This window comes from Pimephales promelas, chromosome 8 (assembly GCF_988280905.1).
Source record: "Pimephales promelas chromosome 8, fPimPro1.hap1.1, whole genome shotgun sequence".
NCBI lineage: Eukaryota > Metazoa > Chordata > Actinopteri > Cypriniformes > Leuciscidae > Pimephales > Pimephales promelas.
This window is the reverse complement of record NC_142776.1, coordinates 16303190-16324688: the sequence shown is the minus strand read 5'-3', so window position 1 is coordinate 16324688 and position 21499 is coordinate 16303190. Positions and strand designations below refer to the sequence as shown.

The window sequence follows — 21499 nt, the reverse complement described above, 5'->3', positions numbered from 1 at the left end:
ATCAAACACCCCGCACTTTCATTAAGTGTCATTAAGTGTCCTCTGTCTGCTTCGTTCTTCTCCAATGATGTCTGCTGATTGCAGAACCTCGTTAAAATAAGGTAAATACAACTACTAACCACATAATCAACATTATTAAAAAAAGTCCGCTGGTGCTTCAGTGACTACCTGTCAATCACAGCTGTCAATCATGATGTCAGAGCACTGTTATTTTATCATCACATAACTAACTAAAAACAAACTTATTTTAAAAACGAACACATGAAATTACATCAACGTGATAGAAACTACAGTAAATGACAGAAAATATCTTTGGAAAAAGGATATGTGAAGTGTAATTTAATTGTTTAGTTGGTCTCGCGTCCCATTGAATAACATGAGGAGGTGGGGGTTATGAGCTATACTAGGACCGGTCACAGGGGGGCGATCGAGACGGGCTTTTACGGCACGCTTGATTTAAACGCACATAACTATATAATCAATGGGCTCTATGCACGGCGGTATTTCCGGTGAAGGTGTAAGGATGCTCGATAACTTCCGCTGATCGTAGAGTCCAATGCAATACCGAGAATTTATATTAAATTTTATACTCCATGGTTATACTAAAGAAACGTTAGTCACAAAAACAGATAAAACAGACACCCCTCGTTGTGTTTATGCTTCTTTTTAAAATTATATTAAATAATTTAATAATTATATTAAATAAATATAACTATATATAAAATTACATCTAAACGTATGTACGTTTCATTTCAAAGACTGGAGGACAGTACATTTTGAAGACTCTGCCATAATCCCGTTTTCCTCGGTTTTCCTCCGCTTTAATCTCCACAACCGGAAATGGACGAGAATCCTTGCGTCAAATGCGGAATTTATGCGTGCATATAGCCCATTCTTAAAGGAGCTAAACGCAAGTATCTGAGTTTTTGCAGAACTACGCCCCCTCTGGCGACAAGCGAAACTGCAATCAGAGCTGTGCGCGTTCATGGAGGAACACACACACACGTTTGCACGAGCTGTTCATAACCAAAGGAGCAAGTGTGCGGCACACATCTTTTGTTACAGTCATAATGAGGTACAGTAATAAATCTGCAAGTCATTTAAAATATATGAAAGGAAAGGCATTCAAGTAAATTAAACACTTATGTGTGTGAGATGGGGAAAACGGGGGTAGTAGAAAACTTCGGTTTTTATTTCCATCTATCTCCATGTGCTTACTGTATCCACTTATGATTGAATTATTATGGAAACACGTTCAGTTATCACTTTGTATAGGACCCGTTTGAGCCCTGGAGCCGACCGGAGATCTCTCCGTTTGTTGAAAGCCTTCCCGATGTTGACTCTCGTCTTATTCCGACGACTGGCACTGGACATACAGAAGTTTTATTTTCTTTGTCTCACGTGGAGTTTGCGTTGGGGTTTGGAATGAACTACAAGCCGGTCTCTTTCCGCGCTACGGATTTAATGAAGTGCACGTCACCGAAAGCAACAGATGAGCTGCATTTTATTAATCATCGGCTAATTTCAAAATCAGCAAAGACAGCGAGAAAATAAGAGAGATCGGCAACCGGCCTGGTGGTAAGATCATTTCATTTCTTTACTTTTAATGAAGACTGCGACTTACTTTCACTTTGATTTACGATAGATTGCAGCGCGCTGGCTTGATAAAGGGGCTCAGCTCAGCTGCTCATCTGAGGTGATGCGCGTCGTCATATATGACTAAAATATCATGACATATAGCTTGGTTTCAACAACCAGATGCATTTACACTTGTCCAGTGTCGTCTGGAATGTGGCCCAGACCACGTCCTCAAGTGGTTTGAGCGATCGGATTCAAATCCGTCTCTAAATGCGTTTCAGAGGGCATTTACACCCTGGTCTTTTCACGATCTAATAGCTATCCGATCACAGAAAACGCATGAAGTGACCAGGTGTAAACAGCCCCTTTGAATCCATCGTCTACTTTTATGGAAAACTGACTAGAGTTGTGTCGCTCGAGTTGTCTTCTCTGATACGGAGAACGGCGGCAAATAGCTACACGAACCTGCCAGACATAGGCACATAGCCACGCGAGCGTGAACGCGCATGACGTCACGCCCAGTCTCAAATTCGAGCCCGAATCCCTCTTATATATTTCACTGTACAGGATTATAGAGGCGATCTCAGTGATCAGAGAAGGGCTCATTCAGCTCATCAGGCGATTGTTTAAGCATGTATGGGTTAGAAAACGGCTATTTTTAACATGAAATGTTGCGCAATGCACCTTTAATGCGCATGTGAACGCCATCAGCATTTATCACAGATTCACGTTGATCAACAAATGATCAGTTCAACGGAAGTGAATCAATCAAAACTAATTTTAGCTGGAAAATAACATTATTCAAGAACCACTATAAAACCAAACCAATCTCTGTTACCTTAAATTATTACGTTTTTCTCAGTAAAGCTGCTTTGAAACAATCTGCATTGTTAAACGCGCTATATAAATGAGGATGACTTGACTTGACTTGACTATTGCTGGTGTGAGAGATATCAGGATATCGAAATGTAAATTTCATTCTGTGAACAAGCTTTTTTAATTGATCTTAATCTTTGTGACTGGACCAGGGAGAATTTGATACCGGAGCACAAAATAGCATTGCAATGTTTTAAATTATTATTTTTGGACATAATAAAGAAGCATGCTCCTTTTAGGAAATATAAGATTAAAGGGAGTGATAATAATCCATAGTTTTCAGAGAAATTGTATGATCGAATTCCAAAAATATCTCAGACTGGCAACATTTTAGGCACCTGAGAAACAAATGTGCCCTCTAAATTTTGGAAAGTTATAAATCACTGTCTTCTGACTCTAAAGGATACTGTCATGTCAAATATATTGAAGCTGAATGATACAATATCTTCTGGGTCGTTGTTTGAGCATGCAACACAACAACAGATGAGACAAGAGGACTACTCTTTGTCTAGGGACAAAACTGGCTATTGAAACTGGATTAATACAGAGTGTATTGAAGTCAGCATATGTCACTACTTTAAAGGTTGGTGACCGATCAAATCTAAATAATTATAGGCCAATATCTAAGCTATCTGCTTTTTAAGGTTATTATAGATTAAAATTTCTCTAAAAACTGTCAAATGGTTTGGCAACAAGTGTTCAGGTTGATGGTGTGTCCTCAAACTTATTACTTATACAAAATGGTGTCCCCCAGGGGTCCATTTTGGGTCCTATTTTATTTACTATTTATATAAATGACTTGTGTCAGAACGTAATAAAAGCAAAGCGTAATTTTTAATGCGGATGATACCGTTTTGTATTGTTCTGCCCCATCAAGTGCCATAGAAGATCTGCAATCTGCTTTTAAAATTAGAATCTTCATAAATTGAGACTTGTACTAAACTCAGATAAAACTAAAATGATGTGCTTTTCTAAATCGGAAAACAGAAGATGCATGTCAGTTTTTTACACTAGATGAGAAAGTAACAAAACGAGTATTAATCTATAAATATATTGGTTTCCTTTTTGAAGAAAATGTTTCCTTCAAACAGCATATAGAGTGTTTAACAAACAAAAAAAAGTAAAGTTGGGTTTCTATTATAGAAACAAAGGCTGATTCTCTTTTAGTGCAAGACAAACACTTATAAAAACAACATTTAGGTTAATGCTGGATTATGGTGATATTTTATACATGCATGTAAATCAATCTTCTTTAAAAATGCTGGATTCATTACATCATGATTACACTAAGATTTGTAACTAATTCTAATTTCGAGACTCATCATTGTAGCTTGTATAAGAGTGTTGGTTGGCCATCTTTGCACATTCGCAGGCTAGAGCACTGGTATATTTTTCTTTTTAAGGCCACACTTTGTGAACTGCCTTCTTTCTTATGTTCTCTTCTGACTCCTAAACACACTACCAGGAAATGTAATCTTCGATCATACGGGCAAATCATGTATGATATCCCACGAACGCGAACTGTCTTTGGTGAAAGTGCCTTTAAAGTTCCCTATCGAGGGAACTCGCGATGCGTCACTGTTACGCTTTTGGGAACGCCTCCAGCGTGACTGCGTCTGAAGCATCTATGTCAACTAGTCCAATAGGAAACATGACCGTCATGGGCGGATGACGTCATGACCAGGAAATGATAAAAGAGCACCCGGTGCAAACCGGCATTAGCTTCTATTGCCTCAGCAAGCGATCTGTGTCTCTGTCTGTCTTATTTACTGTTGTCTGTGATTATTATTGGAGACGGAATTATGGCGAAACAAATGTTCAGGCTTTGTGCTTCTCCCTGCCAGCGCTATTTAACGGGTGGGGATACTCACGAGCTTTGTGTCATTTGTTTGGGAGTGGAGCATGCGGTGTCAGCCTTCGAGGAGGCTGACTGCCAACACTGCGAGAATCTCTCGCTCCGCATGCTTCGCTCCCGCCTGGCGCTGTTTGATGAGAGCGGCCAGGCTCGCAATCCTCAGGGTGCAGGACCCGCGTCTGCCGAGGCAGCGCGGAGAATGCATTCCTGGGGATCGCAAAAGGATCTTTCAGAGGGGTTGGAGACGGGTCCTGTGGCCTTATCGCCTTCCTTTTCTGAACGATCCAGTGCTCTCGCTCCGGTGTCGGAAGCCCGCGCTGCGGTTCCTTCTGCCCGGGGAGAGAGCCCGATGCTTCAGTGCTCTAGCTCCGAGGAGGTAGATGTACTGAGCATCGACAGTTTAAGCACACACACGGGAGAAAAAGACTCGCCATCTGTTTCTCCCGCATATGATGAGTTGGTGGAAGTGATTACTAGAGCGGTTGAAAAATTACATATTGATTGGCCAGCTGTAAGAGAGGACGCGCGTCCTAAAAGCAAACTCGACGAGCGTTTTCTTTCATCTAGTGTTTCACTTCCACCACGAGGCCTTCCATTCTTTCCCGATTTACATAATGAGATATCAAGAACATGGAATAAGCCGTACTCTGCACGTGTTTTCAGCCCTCAAGTTCATATTTATTCGGGTATAAGGGGGCTGAAAGAGTACGGCTATGAGGCGATGCCCCGGGCTGAACAGACGCTCGCGAGCTATCTGTCACCCGGTTCGGTATCGTCTCTGAAGGCCTCAGCTTTACCCACTAAACCATTAAAAACAACATCTACGTTAGTGGGCAAAGCTTATACGGCAGCAGGTCAGGCTGGTGCATGCCTCCATTCTATGGCTATATTACAGGCATACCAGGCTGAGCTGCTGGGGGATTTGGATAAAAGTGAGGGAGTTGGACCCGATGAAATTAGAGAACTTCGTCGGGCCACAGATTTGTCTCTCAGGGCTACTAAGGAGACCGCTAGAGCAATTGGGCGGTCTATGGCAGCCCTGGTGGCCACTGAGAGACATCTGTGGTTGAATTTGACTGATTTAAAGGACCGAGATCGTTCCTTTCTTTTAGATGCCCCGGGTTAATCCTGATGGTCTCTTCGGCGACGCTGTTGATGAGGTCGTCGAGAGATTTCAGGAAGCTAAAAAACAGTCAGAGGCATTTAAAAAATTTCTCCCTCGCCGTGTCCAACCCCCTGGGGCTGCTGGGCGTGAGCAGCCCCAGCCGTCAAGCTCATCATATCGTGCGCAACAAAAAGAGAGTGTTGCGTCTCGTGCACCTCCACAAAAACACTGGAGGCAGACGAAACACTCTCAGCCAAAGCCTTCGAAGTCGAAGCCGGATCTGAGGACCGTTCTTCAGGCTAAGAAGGCTTCGGCGCAAAAGAAAAGGTCCTGACGCCACGGGTGTCAGACCAGTGAGGACTGCCCCAACCGAAGTGAACCGGTGTACACCTCAGTATACGGTGCCCGGTTCATTTCGGGGTCCTCAGGGGACAATTCTGCCCACCCCGCCACCCTTGGTGCTTCGGGGCGCAGTGGTCGCCAGAGAACGTCTGGCGCAACGTCGACTCGACGTTGCGTCGGACGGGAACCTTCTGAGGGGGGTTCAAAAACAGTCAGTCCGGTTGGTTTCTGCCGTTATGTTCCAGGCCCCCGGGCTGGGTGTTTTAAATACATCAGAGGCCAGCCTCGAGAGGCTGGTTCCCCTAGTAGAATTTCTGACAGAATGGAGGAATCTGCCAAATATTTCTCGTTGGGTCCTGCAGATGATAGAGGGAGGATACAGAATCCAGTTCGGTTCTCGTCCTCCACGTTTCAACGGGGTGCTGCCCACGTTGGTACACCCCGAGCAGGCTCTGGTGATGGAGCAAGAAGTGAAGGCTTTATTAGCGAAAGAAGCTATAGAGCAGGTGTATCCACCCGACAGGGAATCGGGTTTTTACAGCCGCTATTTCATTGTTCCAAAAAAGGATGGAGGGTTGCGTCCCATTTTAGATCTTCGTCTATTGAATCGTTCAGTTCAGAAACTCAAGTTCAAGATGCTGACACTCAAGCAGATTGTGACTCAAATCAGATCCGAGGACTGGTTCGTCACGATAGATTTGAAAGATGCGTACTTCCATATCTCCATCCTCCCTCAGCACAGGAGGTTCCTGAGGTTTTCTTTCGGGGGCAAAGAATACCAATATCGGGTACTTCCATTCGGTCTGGCTTTATCACCCCGCACGTTCACGAAGTGCGTAGATGCAGCTCTGGCCCCGCTCAGGCTGCAGGGCATACGCATTCTGAACTACATAGACGACTGGCTGATTCTAGCAGAGTCAGAACAGTTAGCGGTTCGGCACCGAGGTGTCGTTCTCGCACATATGCAGAAATTGGGGTTGAGGCTCAACGCCAAGAAGAGTGTGCTTTCTCCAGTACAGAGAACCACTTTTCTTGGTGTGGTATGGGATTCAGTCACGATGCGAGCCACGCTGTCGCCCGCTCGTGTAGCTGCTATCCTTTCCGCCACAAAGGAGCTAAAGCTAGGCCAGTCACGCACTGTGAAACAGTTCGAGAGACTGTTAGGTCTCTTGGCAGCAGCGTCCAACGTGATACCTTTTGGCCTGTTGTATATGAGACCTCTGCAGTGGTGGCTCAGGACCAGAGGGTTCTCCCCGAGGGGGAACCCACTTCGTATGATCAAGATCACGCGGCGGTGTCTCCAAGCCTTGATTATATGGAGGAAACACTGGTTCCTGTCCCAGGGTCCGGTGTTGGGAGCTCTTTGCCATCGAGTGGCTATCTCGACAGATGCTTCCCTCACCGGCTGGGGAGCGGTAATGGAAGGCCGTTCAGCTCAGGGTCTGTGGAGGAGTCATCATCTCTCCTGGCACATAAATTGCCTGGAGATGATGGCTGTCTTCAAGGCTTTGAGATATTTCCTCCCAGATCTGAGGGGCCATCATGTGCTTGTCCGGACAGACAACACATCAGTGGTCTCTTATTTAAATCGACAGGGGGGTCTGCGTTCGCGTCCACTGTGCAAACTGGCGCACCAGATCCTCCTGTGGTCCCTAGGGAAATTGCTCTCACTGAGGGCAGTATACATTCCAGGGGCCCAGAATGTAGGAGCAGACACACTGTCGAGGCAGAGGCTGAGGCCGGGGGAATGGAGGCTCCACCCCGAGGTGGTGGAGCAGATCTGGAGGGTGTATGGCCAGGCGGAAGTGGATCTGTTTGCGTCTCAGCACACGACGCACTGTCCTCTTTGGTTCTCCCTCACTCAACCAGCCCCCCTGGGGCTGGATGCTATGGTTCAGGCATGGCCGAGGCTGCGTCTGTATGCCTTTCCCCCTGTAGCTCTGCTCCCAGGAGTTCTGGAGAGAATCCGCCAGGATGGGATAAGTCTATTGCTAGTAGCACCACGCTGGCCAAGTCGTATTTGGTTTGCGGACCTCATTCATCTTCTCGACAGGCCTCCCCTGGAGTTGCCCATCAGGAGAGACCTTCTGTCTCAGGCAGGGGGCACGATATTTCACCGCCAGCCAGAGATTTGGAAACTATGGGTGTGGCCTCTGAGGGGGCCCAACTCATGAGTAGTGGTCTGTCAGCGGAAGTGGCTGAGACCATTTTAAGCTCCAGAGCTCCGGCTACGAGGAAACTTTACGCACTTAAATGGAAAGTGTTTACTTCCTGGTGTCGCCAACGCCAGTGGGACCCGATTAATTGTTCAGTCAACACAGTTCTCGAGTTTCTACAAGAGCGTTTCTCGTCAGGTCTATGTCCTTCCACGCTCAAGGTTTACGTGGCAGCCATTGCGGCTTTCCATGCCTTAGTGGGGGGTACTTCCCTCGGTCGAGACCCCTTGATTACACGTTTCCTCCGTGGCACACTGAGGCTGAGGCCTGCAACTCGTACTAGGGTGCCGGCTTGGGATCTGGCTACTGTTCTTGAAGGCTTATCTGGGGTTATCTTTGAGCCCCTGGATTCGGTTTCAGAGAAATTTCTCACTTTTAAAACAGTGTTTCTGTTAGCTATTTCATCCCTTAAGAGAGTCGGTGACCTTCAGGCCCTTTCGGTTTCCCCTGCATGCCTTGAATTTGCACCAGGGATGGTCAAGGCATTCTTATACCCTAAACAAGGCTATGTGCCTAAGGTGCCCACCATGATTCCGAGGCCTATTGTGCTACAGGCTTTTTGTCCTCCACCGTTTTCTTCTCCGGACCAGGAAAGATTGAACCTTTTATGCCCAGTGAGAGCACTGGACAATTATGTGCATCGGACTTCTGCTTTTAGGAGATCTGATCAGTTATTTGTCTGCTTTGGATCTCCCAAGAGGGGTCTTCCTGCTTCAAAGCAGACAGTTAGCAAGTGGATAGTTGAGGCTATTTCTCTGGCTTATGAGTCTTCTGGCCTGCCTTGCCCTTTGGCGGTCAGGGCCCATTCTACTAGGAGTATGGCGGCTTCTAAAGCTCTCTTATCTGGAGTCTCTCTTCAAGATGTTTGTGATGCGGCGGGTTGGTCCTCTCCTCTCACATTTGTCAGGTTTTATAGCCTGGACCTGGAGGCTGCCCCAGGTTCACATGTGCTTAATAATGCTTAGGGTGGTGTGACAACAGGCTGACACTCAGGCATTTGAAAGTCTGGCGATTTGGGTATTCTCGTTCCCAAAAGCGTAACAGTGACGCATCGCGAGTTCCCTCGATAGGGAACGTCTCAGGTTACGTCTGTAACCATAGTTCCCTGAGAAGGGAACGAGACGATGCGTCACCCTGCCATACTTCCTGCATCCCTGTATCGGCTTGCTTCGGCAATTTCTGAAGCTAATGCCGGTTTGCACCGGGTGCTCTTTTATCATTTCCTGGTCATGACGTCATCCGCCCATGACGGTCATGTTTCCTATTGGACTAGTTGACATAGATGCTTCAGACGCAGTCACGCTGGAGGCGTTCCCAAAAGCGTAACAGTGACGCATCGTCTCGTTCCCTTCTCAGGGAACTATGGTTACAGACGTAACCTGAGACGTTTTTGCACCTTCTTTCTGGTATAAATAGCAGATCCAGCTAAAATTTGATTATTTATCGACAATGAACCAGTTTAAAATTGGGATAAAGGACTATTTGAGTACTAAATGCACATGTGCTGTCACTGAGCGCTGCTGGTGATTATGTTGAGATGATGTTAAATAGCCAAATGTCTTTTTCTGTCAAATGTTTGTATGCATGTATATATATATATATATATATATACATACATTTCAAAAAAAAAATTGAACTACTATTCTGCTGTCTTGGCCAGGACTCTCTTGAAAAAGAGATTTTGAATCTCAATGAGATTATTTCCTGGTAAAATAAAGGTACATATGAAGAGTTCAGATGCAAAAGCCTCTAAATGCCATTTGAATTTTTCTTCTTTAATGATGATTTTTATCAAACTTGTATATTTATTTCATTAATTTCACTTAAATAACAATTAATAGGCAATTATCATTGCCATTTTAGTGAAATTACTAAACTTAAATATACAAGTTTGATAAAAATCATCATTAAAGAAGAAAATTTCAAATGGCATTTAGAGGCTTTTGCATCTGAACTCTTCATATATTAATACAAAAGTCACGCAGTGAAACATTAGCGCTGAAAAGGCATGGACACAGTTATTTTTGCGGTTGAGATTTCCCTTTCAGATGCAAAAATGGAACGGGAGGATTTAGATTTAAATTATCATGCAAGGTGATTTATTAAGGTTTGTGCTCGCCAATTTAATGGTGTTTGCGCCATTATTTACCGCCCCAAAAAAGCATGTCTTAGCCCAGACTTAGTGATTGCGTTTGTCATTATGGAAATGAAATGGCTGCGTCTGTGTTCTTTAATTTGCATGTCGTCAGTAGATCATTCTGAACTTTCCACTCCCATGCGCGTTTTTTTGCAATTGCGGTCTCATGCTAATTTTTTCTGTGCAATAAATCTTTATGGAATAAATTTTTATGGAATTATGTAATAGTAAATCTAACATATATATTTTTTTTTTGGGGGGGGGGGGGGGGGGGGGGACTGTAAAGAAAAAAAGATATTTGAAATATATTATTATGCAAAAGAAAGTAATAAAGGTTTGGAATAACATGAAGGTCTTTTTTTTAACACTATCCCTTTAATTATGATTTAAGCTGCTTTTTTAATACCACACAGAATATAACTACTACCTGTTAGGAAACTCAAAGTCATCATCATTATTATTATACTAATACTAATACAAAAACTAATACTAATACAACTAGTGAACTAGTAACTATTGATAGAATAGAATAGTTAATGGTTAGAATAGAATAGAATTGATTGAGAATAGTGTGTATTTATGTGTGAAAAGTGGTACCTACTCTCTTTCCTGATCTTGCTCTGTTGCAGTATTGTGAGTTGTGTTCGTAGGATCTGTACAGAAGAGCCATGGGCCTGTTTTTCCTGAGTGAATCTCACTAACTCCCCCTGCTGCCAAAGCCACAACTGCTGCTGCTCTTTGATGTCAGCACCAACTTCCTCCAGCTCCTTAGACAAGGTGGCTGCATGGATCTCCAGAGGACCTAGGTCTTCATGCTGCTCTTACACACATAGTTGACAGTGTAAATATGCAGTATCTACAGTAACTACAATATGGAATGCAATAGTCTAGATGGATGCAATGATGACTTATTGTGATCATTAGAGAAAATGGAGGTTCATGTCTTTTTCATGCAATAGTCTAGATGGATGCAATGATGACTTATTGTGATCATTAGAGAAAAGGGAGGTTCATGTCTTTTTCAAAACATCCATACATTAAACATGAACTGAGTGTGAAATGTGTGGTCTAACCCCAGTACTGGACACAATATCCTTGATCTTCTTGTTGTAGATGCTGATTGTGGACTGCTTTCGCTCAATCTCTGTGACTTGTTTAGCAATCTCTGTCTCACGAGAAGACAGCAGCAAGTGTCGCTGGCTCATTTCCTGCTCAAGTTCAGCTTGAAATGCAACAAGAGAATCCAGATGTGTCACTACCTCTTGCCCCTCCAGTGTTACTGTGTTGATGTCATTCTCCAATTTAGTTAACTGAGCCTCCTAAGAAATCACATACAATGTACAAGTTTGAATTATATGGAACCTGTCAAGAACACATTCAGGTCCTATTACACCTCAAAATCATGGTATATATATATATATATATATATATATATATATACTGCTCAAAAATTAAAGGGAACAACACTTAGAAGTAAAAACAAGAAAAAAGTATTCAATAAGATTATTTCATTCATTCAGATCTATGATGTGTTATTTTAGTGTTCCCTTTATTTTTTGAGCAGTGTATGTATGTATATATATATATATATATATACCCTCTTTAGTTCAGTTCTTAGTCCTTTATTGTCACTGTCAAGGTTGGTTTGTTTTTCTGCAAAGGAGCACTTTCTGTTTCCTCTGCTCCTGTTGCATTCTAGTGTTCCAGAGTTTTTAGTTTTGGTTAATGAAGACCGCTGCATTTAGATCCTCACCTTAAACCTCTCTTTTGCCTACAACAACCTGTGACACTTAGACTGCATTCAAAGAAAACATTTGATCAGTTCTTGGGGCATTGTTAGCGCCATTCTCAAATTGGGGAAGATAACATCTTTAATAGACTTAGTTGTAATTACTATAATGTTTAAATAATGATGATAGATTAAATTGTAAAGTTTTTATACATCATGGCAGGGTTTGTTGTATTGCCATTAATTTATGCTGAAAAATAATCTCAATATTTGTTTTACTGTAATACACTAATACAGGGGAGGTGTGGACTGAGAAGTAACGTACAGATACCTAACACAAATAAGATTGGGGGTGTAACGATCACCAGCTGGAGTGCCCTCGAGAGCCACCAGAGGGTGCTCCGGATAGACTATGATCACTTCCTCAAAAACTACATTTCCCATCACACACTGCCTGGACTCATTATCACCTGTGTCTTATCACCTTGTTGGTCTCTGATTGCATTCACCTCATCACCCTGTTAGTCCCTGTCTATTTATTCCATGTTCAAACACTCACTCATTGCGAAGTTTTGTTGGTGTCCACTGCATGTCTAAGCATTTACCTGGTTTCTGTATTTCGCTTTGTTCCCTGCCTTGTATGTTTTGTTTGTTTGGATTGCCTACCGGGACTTTGACCTATTGTTTAGCTGTTCGACCACGATTCTGGATTACCCCTTTATATTATAATAAAAGCTGCGTTTGGATCTAAACTTGCCTTTCTCAGAGCAGTGATTCATGACAGAAAACTTCGCCATACCTAGATCCAGCAGCGATACCAGCCATGGACACAGCAGCCCAAATCCTGTGTCTCCGTCAGGGGAATCGTTTGATTGAGGAGTACGTAGAAGATTTTATCAAGCTAGCACCTTTCACCTCTATGAGCCAGGACTGCCTGATGATCTTCTTCCGAGGAGGGCTATCAGAACCGCTCAGTTCATTCATGCCCTTGCATGAGCCTAACGGGACATTAGAGAGCTATACTGAACTGGCCCTTCTGTTAAGCGGTTCAGTGTATACGGTGGGTATGGTAGATGAGGAACTCCATGAACCCACAGTATCCCCTCGGACTGAGTTTCTCCACATCACACCCACCATCAACCCAGTCATCGGATCGGTCTATGGCCATCCAGGGCTTGTTTCCAGCGTGGCTGACCCCCCGCTGATGTCAGCTCGTGCTACCAAGAGGACCATCGCTCACGTCAGCCACACCCAGCCAGAGCCACGTCACGTCTCAGCAGAGCTTCCAGAGCCACGTCACGTCTCAGCAGAGCTTCCAGAGCCTCGTCACGTCTCCTCAGAGCTTCCAGAGCCACGTCACGTCTCAGCAGAGCTTCCAGAGCCTCGACACGTCTCCGCAGAGCTTCCAGAGCCTCGTCACGTCTCAGCAGAGCTTCCAGAGCCTCGTCACGTCTCAGCAGAGCTTCCAGAGCCTCGTCACGTCTCCGCAGAGCTTCCAGAGCCTCGTCACGTCTCCGCAGAGCTTCCAGAGCCTCGTCACGTCTCAGCAGAGCTTCCAGAGCCTCGTCACGTCAGCCACGCCGAGCCTGCGCTTTACGTCAGCCACGTCCAGCCAGAGACTGTGTCTGAGCCGGCGCCTGCTCCAGCCTATGTCCCCGTAGCTCCCCTCAAGAAAATTTTGGGGGGGGGGGGGGCAGTAGGTCTCCGCCGTGGCCGCCCGAGGGGTCTTCTTCGCCGTGGCCGCCCAAGGGGTCTTCTCCGCCGTGGCCGCCCGAAGGGTCTTCTCCGCCGTGGCCGCCCGAAGGGACTGCTCCGCCGTGGCCGCCCAAGAGGTCGTCTCCGCCGTGGCTGCCCAAGAGGTCGTCTCCGCCGTGGCCGCCCGAAGGGTCTTCTCCGCCGTGGCCGCCCGAGGGGTCCTCTCCGCCGTGGCCGCCCGAGGGGTCGTCTCCACCGTGGCCGCCCGAGGGGTCGTCTCCGCCGTGGCCGCCCGATGTACTGTCTGCTCCACTCTGGCCGCCCGATGGACTGTCTGCTCAGCCCTGGTCTCCCGTCCTGCCGTAGTCTCCAGGTCCTCTTCTACTCCACGGACCTGGCCCTCCATCCCGCCCCCGGATCCGCCTCCATGCCACCACCCACCTGGACAGTTTTTGATCGTCTGGAAGCCGCTCATTGGGTGGGTGTATGTAACGATCACCAGCTGGAGTGCCCTCGAGAGCCACCAGAGGGTGCTCCGGATAGACTATGATCACTTCCTCAAAAACTACATTTCCCATCACACACTGCCTGGACTCATTATCACCTGTGTCTCATCACCTTGTTGGTCTCTGATTGCATTCACCTCATCACCCTGTTAGTCCCTGTCTATTTATTCCATGTTCAAACACTCACTCATTGCGAAGTTTTGTTGGTGTCCACTGCATGTCTGAGCATTTACCTGGTTTCTGTATTTCGCTTTGTTCCCTGCCTTGTATGTTTTGTTTGTTTGGATTGCCTACCGGGACTTTGACCTATTGTTTAGCTGTTCGACCACGATTCTGGATTACCCCTTTATATTATAATAAAAGCTGCGTTTGGATCTAAACTTGCCTTTCTCAGAGCAGTGATTCATGACAGGGGTGGGAGGTTAGGAACAAAGTCACAAAAACGTGTAAAAAACCTATAATGGTCCTAAAATAGGTTTATTTTTTTTAAAATACAAATTACAAAATATTATCTCATATTCGTTTTCTTTTAATTTTGGAGTGAATTGTGACATTTATTTGCTAGAATGAACGACAATAACGTCTCTTATGTTTTCATTTCATTTTCTTTTTGGCACAGTGAGATTTAGTTATATGAGAGGCACATATAGTTACATATTATTAAATGTGCAATTATGACAATAATTTAATGAGTGGTGAGCATTTGTGGGTTAGCTAACAGCATCCTACCTTCTCTCTCCTGTGTCCTACAGTTTTATCAGTCAGTCGGCGTGAGTACTTTGCTGCATTATTGTGAGTAAGCTGCTCTTGCATTTTGCTCATGAGCTGGTCCTCCAGGTCCGAACGCACTGCAGACTCTTTCTCCATCTGCTTCCTGAGAGCCTTGAATTCGGTCTGACGCACCTCGAGGGTCTGAATAAGAAAGAAATACATAGGTCCCATATATGACCTTCAGACTGGTGCTCATTAACCATATTTGTGCAGTAGAATTATGTGAATGACGTACCCCACGCAATGTGCTGAGGGTCTTCTCTGTTTCCTGCAGCATTCGCATATACGTGCTGTACTGGGCCTGTAGGACTTCCTGGTGGTTCTGGGAGTATGTGATGAGTTTACGTGAGGTGGTGGAGTCAGTCTGGGCTCGGTTCAGACGCAGAGTGAGATGCTCATTCTGCTCTTCCACCTTTGTGATGGACTTTTTATAGCCCTCAATCTCTGTGTCCAGAGAGTGCACCTGATCATTGGCCAGCCTGGAGGAGGGACGTCAATACACATCAATACTGTTGTCTGGGTCATTCACACTCAAACATCATGAGCATCACGTTCACCTCAGATCCTCGTGCATTACAGTGTAAGCTTCATCCCTCCTCCTCATCCTTAAAAGGCTGTTGTTCCATTGCTGGAGTAACTGCCTACGCTCGACAGTCACTGAGTCCAGTTCCAGCTGCGCCTATAGCACACACATGCGTTCATGGGTGACAAGTGCAAATGTTTATTTATGCACATATTTTTGTATGTGCCTGGCAGGGTTTTGCACAATTCAGAACTGAATTTAGAAGCATTTTTAAATTACAATTAAGTTTTTAAATCTAAAATGAATTTTGAATGGAGGTAGCAAAAAGGATGCAGAATTGAGTCTAATTGAATTTAAGGAGTAACATTAAAAGGAACTTAAACTAAGTGCAATTTAATACACTAAAAGAGATTTGTCAAGACAAACTTTGAATGATGAAAGTGTTAACATTTGAAGGTTTTATATGTGTCATAATGCTGTGTTGTAGAAAGTACACGAACATGATGATAAAGATGAAAGGCACTCTTAAATAAATCCACACGCAAGTAATCCACAAAAAGAGGGCAGCAAATAACATGTTTAGACACAGACAAGACCCAACAGCAATGAACAGAAACAGAGGAACTTAAGTACATGTGCAAACAAGGATAATTAAAGACAAACCTGAACTAAATGACAACTAATCTGAAACCATGACAACAAACTCAACTAAGCTTGTAGGCTGGTGTTCTTCTCATCAATTAAATGCTAGAAATGAGACGTTCAAGTAAGAGCGCATGGCTACATCACACGTGTTCCCATCTCCACAGTCAGGGCAGGAAAATACTGTTAAAACTTAATTTTGAAAAAATACTGTATTTCAAATCTTTATATGAACAGGATATTTATTAATGCAATACAGTTAATGACTGCCATCTCCCAGTGGCTTAAGTTATTGTCAGTTTAGTGTTAGTGATTAATTTACAGCAAAACAAAAGATAACATCTATGCTTTCATGTGCAAAAACATTATTTTTGTTTTACATTTCACAGAAAACAGACATCATCCGAGTAGTCCATGTGACATCAGTGGGTTAGTTAGGATGTTTTGACGCATCGAAAATACATTTTGGTCCAAAAAAACAAACAAAAACTACGACCTTATTAAACATTGAATTCTATTACGGTTCGCTTTCAGTCGATAACGTCAGACGAAGTCGAAGGTCGACTGAATGGGGAACGCGAAAGTGAGCCAATGTTCTTTGAGTACTATTGAAAAGCCCATGGAATTGGCGTGCGTGATTTGCATCACACACTCCGCCCCCACAGCGCGGGTATAAATACGGAAGTGGATGCACGCACTAGTTGCCTTTCGCTTCGGAGCCGATCGATTTGATGTCTCTGAAGAGTGCTGTTGTTTACAACGAGCGAGGGTGTCGGTGTTCTTCAGGAAGACTCTCCCAGAGCTGGTGTTCTACAGAGCGAGTGCAGCGGTGATCACAAGCTTTGAGCTCTCAACTGCTGTTTTAACAGCAACATAAGAGGATAAGTTGTTGATGGCAGCATGTGAGGGTGAGCTGGTCTCTGGAGATGACGTCTCTGTGTTATCTCCCTCTGGAAGTGTAACATTGCCCGAGCCAGATCCAGAAATGTCAGCTATGCTGAAACAGGCCGCCAAGGCTGCTGGGCTTAAGTGGAAACTACACCGTGTCCCATTCAGTCTCGGTTGGAGGGTTGGTATCTCTGGGCGGGCCACGCTGGTTCTAAGCTCGCCGCCCCAGTGCTTTTCTTTTCGGAAATGCATGGAGAGCTTATCAGGTGGTGAACGGCACCTTTCTCTGCCAGAAACTGCCTGAATAGCTTTTCCCCCTCACTACCCTTGATGGAGGAGCGGTGAAGGGAATTCTCGTCCATTCTGACGGGCAGAGTTTACAAAGCTTTTGTGCACCTCCTTGGCACTGCTGCAGGTCTGTCAGGCCAGGGCACCCATGGACATGCACGAGGGTAGCCCAGACCGTGCGCTCATAGGTGAGCACCGGACTTCATCTGTCCTCAGCGCCATATTTGGCTCAGCCTAGTTGATATGGTGAATGCGGACAAGGGTCGGTTCCTGGTCTCCCCAATTTTCCAGGTTGGAGAGGTCTGTGACTCGGTGGAGAACTGCGTCCAACAGTTCTCTGCAGCCCAAGTGCAGATGGAGGCCATCCGGCACATCCTGGCCCGGCAGCCTGCTGCTGACTCCACCACGTCTTTGTTGGTGTGTGTGTTCTGTTTCACCGCTTGCTCCCAGAAGAAGTGGAGCAAGCAGTACCCACACTTCAAAGAAAGAGCAAATTGCTCTGTTCCTGGGTTCCAAGTGGGGAAGTCTGGCAGTGTGCGACCCTGTAAAGCCTTGCACCCCTCAACCCCCTCTTGTTCGCCAGTACGGCAGCTGGGTGCGGTTCGAGGCCCGTTTATCCGCCTTCTCACGCATCCCTGGCCGTCTCGTGGAGACAGGTAAGTGGCATGCATCACACTCAGAACCTGCTTCGGGCTGCCTCCGGGCCTTCCGAGTCGGGTCCCTGTCCTCTACCTTGCTGCCCCACCATGGGTACGTCTGCCATCAGACTCGATTGCGATTCAGTTCGCTGGCTTCTGCCCTGGCTCAGTGATATTACAGTTTTTTCTCAATTGCTTAAACACTATAACCAGGCTTTTGAACTAAAATTTCAAAACTATAATGCCATTTATCAAAAAGCACACCCATTTCACTAAACTATAAACACTATTTCTTGTTTTGACAAGTCAGATTTGTTGAACTGTCACTGCAAAACTCTACAAATCCCTTAATATGTCATTGCCTAGACCATGTGGTCATTTAGAAAGCACTAGCATTCAATATTGTTCAATCAAGTCAGCATAGTTTCAGCTCAATTAGCACACAATTACCCAGGTGAAAACACTTAGAGTCACAATTTAACACACATCAATCAGAACTTTCAAGATACATAAAAGTGCCAGAGTCAGTTCATTTGAGTTTTGGAGCAATGGTTCCACAAAGAAATGAAGGAAGAGGTCGAAGAGGAAGAGGAAGAGGGAGAGGGAGAGGGAGAGGAAGAGGACGTGGTGAAGGAGAAGGAAGAGGACGTGGTGGTGGTGGTGGAGGAGGAAGAGGAGAACGTGGTGAAGGACGAGGTAGAGGAGGTGGAGGAGGAAGGGCAAGGAGACAAGCAGTCTCGGATGAAATTAGAGCCACTTTAGTTGATCATGTCCTTGTCCATGGCATGACTATGAGGGAGGCTGGGCAACGAGTGCACCCTAATTTGAGTCGCTTCACCGTCGCCTCCATCATCAGAACTTTCAGGGAGGAAGACAGGTAGGTGTACTTACAGTCTGCTCTGTACAGTAACTTGTGCTGTACTCTGTGCTTTGACATCACATCTACTGTTGCACTATGTAATGTGTACCAGGCTTATGCAAAAATCAGAATTTCAGAATTGGCCTCCATTCCAACATGACATCATGACTTTTGCGTAAACATACACGCCACTTTCAAGTCAGGTGGCGTGTTATCTCTACGCATTTTAAGCTATCCGCATGTATCCGCATGTATGCGTGTATGTCTACGCCATTAACGTACGCGTCATTCCGCGCGTCTGTACACGCAGTCAAATCTCCAGTCATAAATGCCATTAACCCCAGTGACGGTTAAGTTTAGGGATGGGGTTGAGGTAAGTCATATCTTTTTTTTTTACCTAGGATGGTAAGGGAACAGTCATAAATGCCATTAACCCCAGTGACGGTTAGGTTTAGGGACGGGGTTGAGGTAAGTCATATATTTATATAACGTTAAGTCAACGGCGTTCATAAACACGCTGAAAGGCGATTATGCGTTTTGATAGCACGCCAAAAATGGAAATACGAATTGGCGTGGCATATACACGCTACTTCATGAGATCAGTCTGTCCATTCAATTCATGAATTGGAATTTGAATTGAATTGACTCCGCCCCGCAAGAAGTTGAATTTGAATTTGGATTGGAATGACAGGAAGTGGAATTAAATTCATGGAAATTCAAAGAAATTCCATAGTCACACAACAGAAAGAATGTGTTGAATCTCACATGGGGAAAGTGGGGCACAATGTAACGCTTTTTGACTTTCTCAGTTTGTGCAAATCTATTTAGAGTATTTATTTTTTCCCACATTAACATCCCACATGTCTAGAACAATTATGTGGTTTTGTTTTATTAATACAGTGTATACTTTTTTCTTGATTTACCCTGAAAGAAATGTTAAATGTGACAACATGCCCCATAGGTGGGGAACATTGTAACATGAGGGGCACATTTTAACATCACCATATAACAGCTTAAAATGCTATCTGATCTAATAAATAAAAAAAATTACAAACCAAGCATTTTTAATAATTAAAAATAATCAAATTTTTGATTTTGCCAACAAACACACAGGAAAACACAACTGTACAGCATAGTTCAAAACAAAATAATAATTAATAATTTCTGAACATTGGCTTTCAGTCTTTATTTACATGTTTCTCATGTTTTCTCAATAGAATTCATAAAAGTATACAATATAATAGCATATAGCATAGGAGGTGCCCAATAGGGGCACAATGTAACGCAGTGTGACAACATGCCCCAACTGCACAACTGGGGTTTAAACCCTGCTAGTGTCTTCTGCTAGTTAGCGAAGCATTAAAGGACTATATCAACTGTTAAACTACAGATTTGAGATTAAAAAAAAATTAAATTTGTCTAATTTCAATTAAACACAAAAAATAGAGATGAAAAATGAACTTAAGTAGGAAATGTACTTTTGCTATGGTTAAATGTTCAGTGATATCTTACAAAGATCTCAGAATTTTGGCGCAATTTTTTCTCTGTAGTGTTGAAATGGCAACTAGTAAATATGTCAAGTTTCGTCATGCTAGCGTGTGGAAGTATTTAAAACAAGCGTGTTACAACTAGCCCCGCGTTACGTTGTGCCCCGCACTCCCCTACAGTCAGGGTTAGGAAGGTTACTTTGGAAATGTAATTGCTCACTGTTATAAGTTAACCCATTATAAATGTGGTTTAGATTAATTTATTTGGATTACTTTATCAATGTAATGCAATTTCCTTTTAATTTGAAATTTTTCCCCCTAAAGATTTACTAAAGTAATTCTCGGAAATGGCCTTACAATTACAATAGATCAAACTTATTATTTGTTCAGTGACTAGAGCTTTTAACATTCATTGCTGGGGGAAAACATTTCCTGGTAGTTCAAACTAATATAATTTATATAATATGCAATCATATCTGACATATATTGTGTTATGTAAAGCTACATTGTTTAACACTTCAATTAAAATATCTATATGAATTTCTTAGAATTTTTTATTGAATTGTAATTCTGCTTCCTTTAATTCAAATTTGAATTGAAATTCTAGATCCTGTTTTTGACATCAATTCAAATTCAATTTAAATTCAAGAACTGAATTGGAATTTAGTAATCATTCTCAATTCAATTCTGAATTGTGCACAAGCCTGATGTGTACTACTTGTAATAAAGAAATGCATCAAATTGCCTCGCATACAGATAGTTTCAGTATGTTTCCATTTTTTTTTTTTCCAGTAAAAAGGATACGTGAGTTGCAGTAATGAGTGCTTTTGGGGTTTTTTTAGGACACAGAGACGACCACCTGGTGGAGGCAGGCTAAGGCTTTTGTCGGAGGATCAAGAGAGGGAACTTGTAAACAAGGTCATTGCCAATAATGGGTAACACTTTATAATAACTGCAAACTATTAATCATTAGTTAAGCGTGAGTAAACAGTTAATTCATCATTTATAAAACATTAATAGACATTAATATGCAGTTTATAAATACAGATATACATGTTTTTTTCTTGATTTATAAGCATATCTATAATGCGTTTAATGAGTGTATTTTCATACTTTGTTAATGATCAATTAATAATTTCTAAATGAAGTATAGCATTATTTACAAACCAGTTGTTTAAGAGTTGTCAGTCATTCATAAGATCACTTAGAAAGTGTAAGTAAATGTAGTAAATACAGGTAGTTATAAAGCATTTAGTAGTGGTTAGTTAACTATTTTTGTGACCTAATCTAAAGCGAGGACTATTCATGCTTTGTAAAGCATTTATAAAGGTGATTTAAAGACTCGTCAATCTTCTAAACAGTAA

The 21499-nt window shown here is 43.6% G+C and overlaps 2 protein-coding genes and 1 pseudogene across 7 annotated transcripts in view; 2 read left to right on the top strand and 1 right to left on the bottom strand.

The window, feature by feature from the left end:
- LOC120486150 (coiled-coil domain 40 molecular ruler complex subunit) overlaps positions 1-21499 on the bottom strand; it is a 67080-nt gene that overhangs the window by 20842 nt on the left and 24739 nt on the right. For all 6 annotated transcript variants that reach the window (XM_089134080.1, XM_089134082.1, XM_039682006.2 and 3 more), the window contains 5 exons: positions 15368-15489; positions 15046-15289; positions 14769-14951; positions 11183-11428; positions 10711-10924 (listed from right to left, as the gene is read on the bottom strand). In XM_089134080.1, the coding sequence (XP_088990206.1) occupies positions 10711-10924; positions 11183-11428; positions 14769-14951; positions 15046-15289; positions 15368-15489 (1009 nt within the window). The remainder of the gene's footprint in view (positions 1-10710; positions 10925-11182; positions 11429-14768; positions 14952-15045; positions 15290-15367; positions 15490-21499) is intronic.
- LOC148977690 (uncharacterized) lies at positions 4448-5422 on the top strand (annotated as a pseudogene).
- On the top strand, positions 12196-14450 carry LOC148977689 (uncharacterized). Its single transcript, XM_089134077.1, has one exon. The coding sequence runs from the start codon at positions 12662-12664 to the stop codon at positions 14081-14083; it is 1422 nt and encodes a 473-aa protein (XP_088990203.1). The 5' UTR covers positions 12196-12661; the 3' UTR covers positions 14084-14450.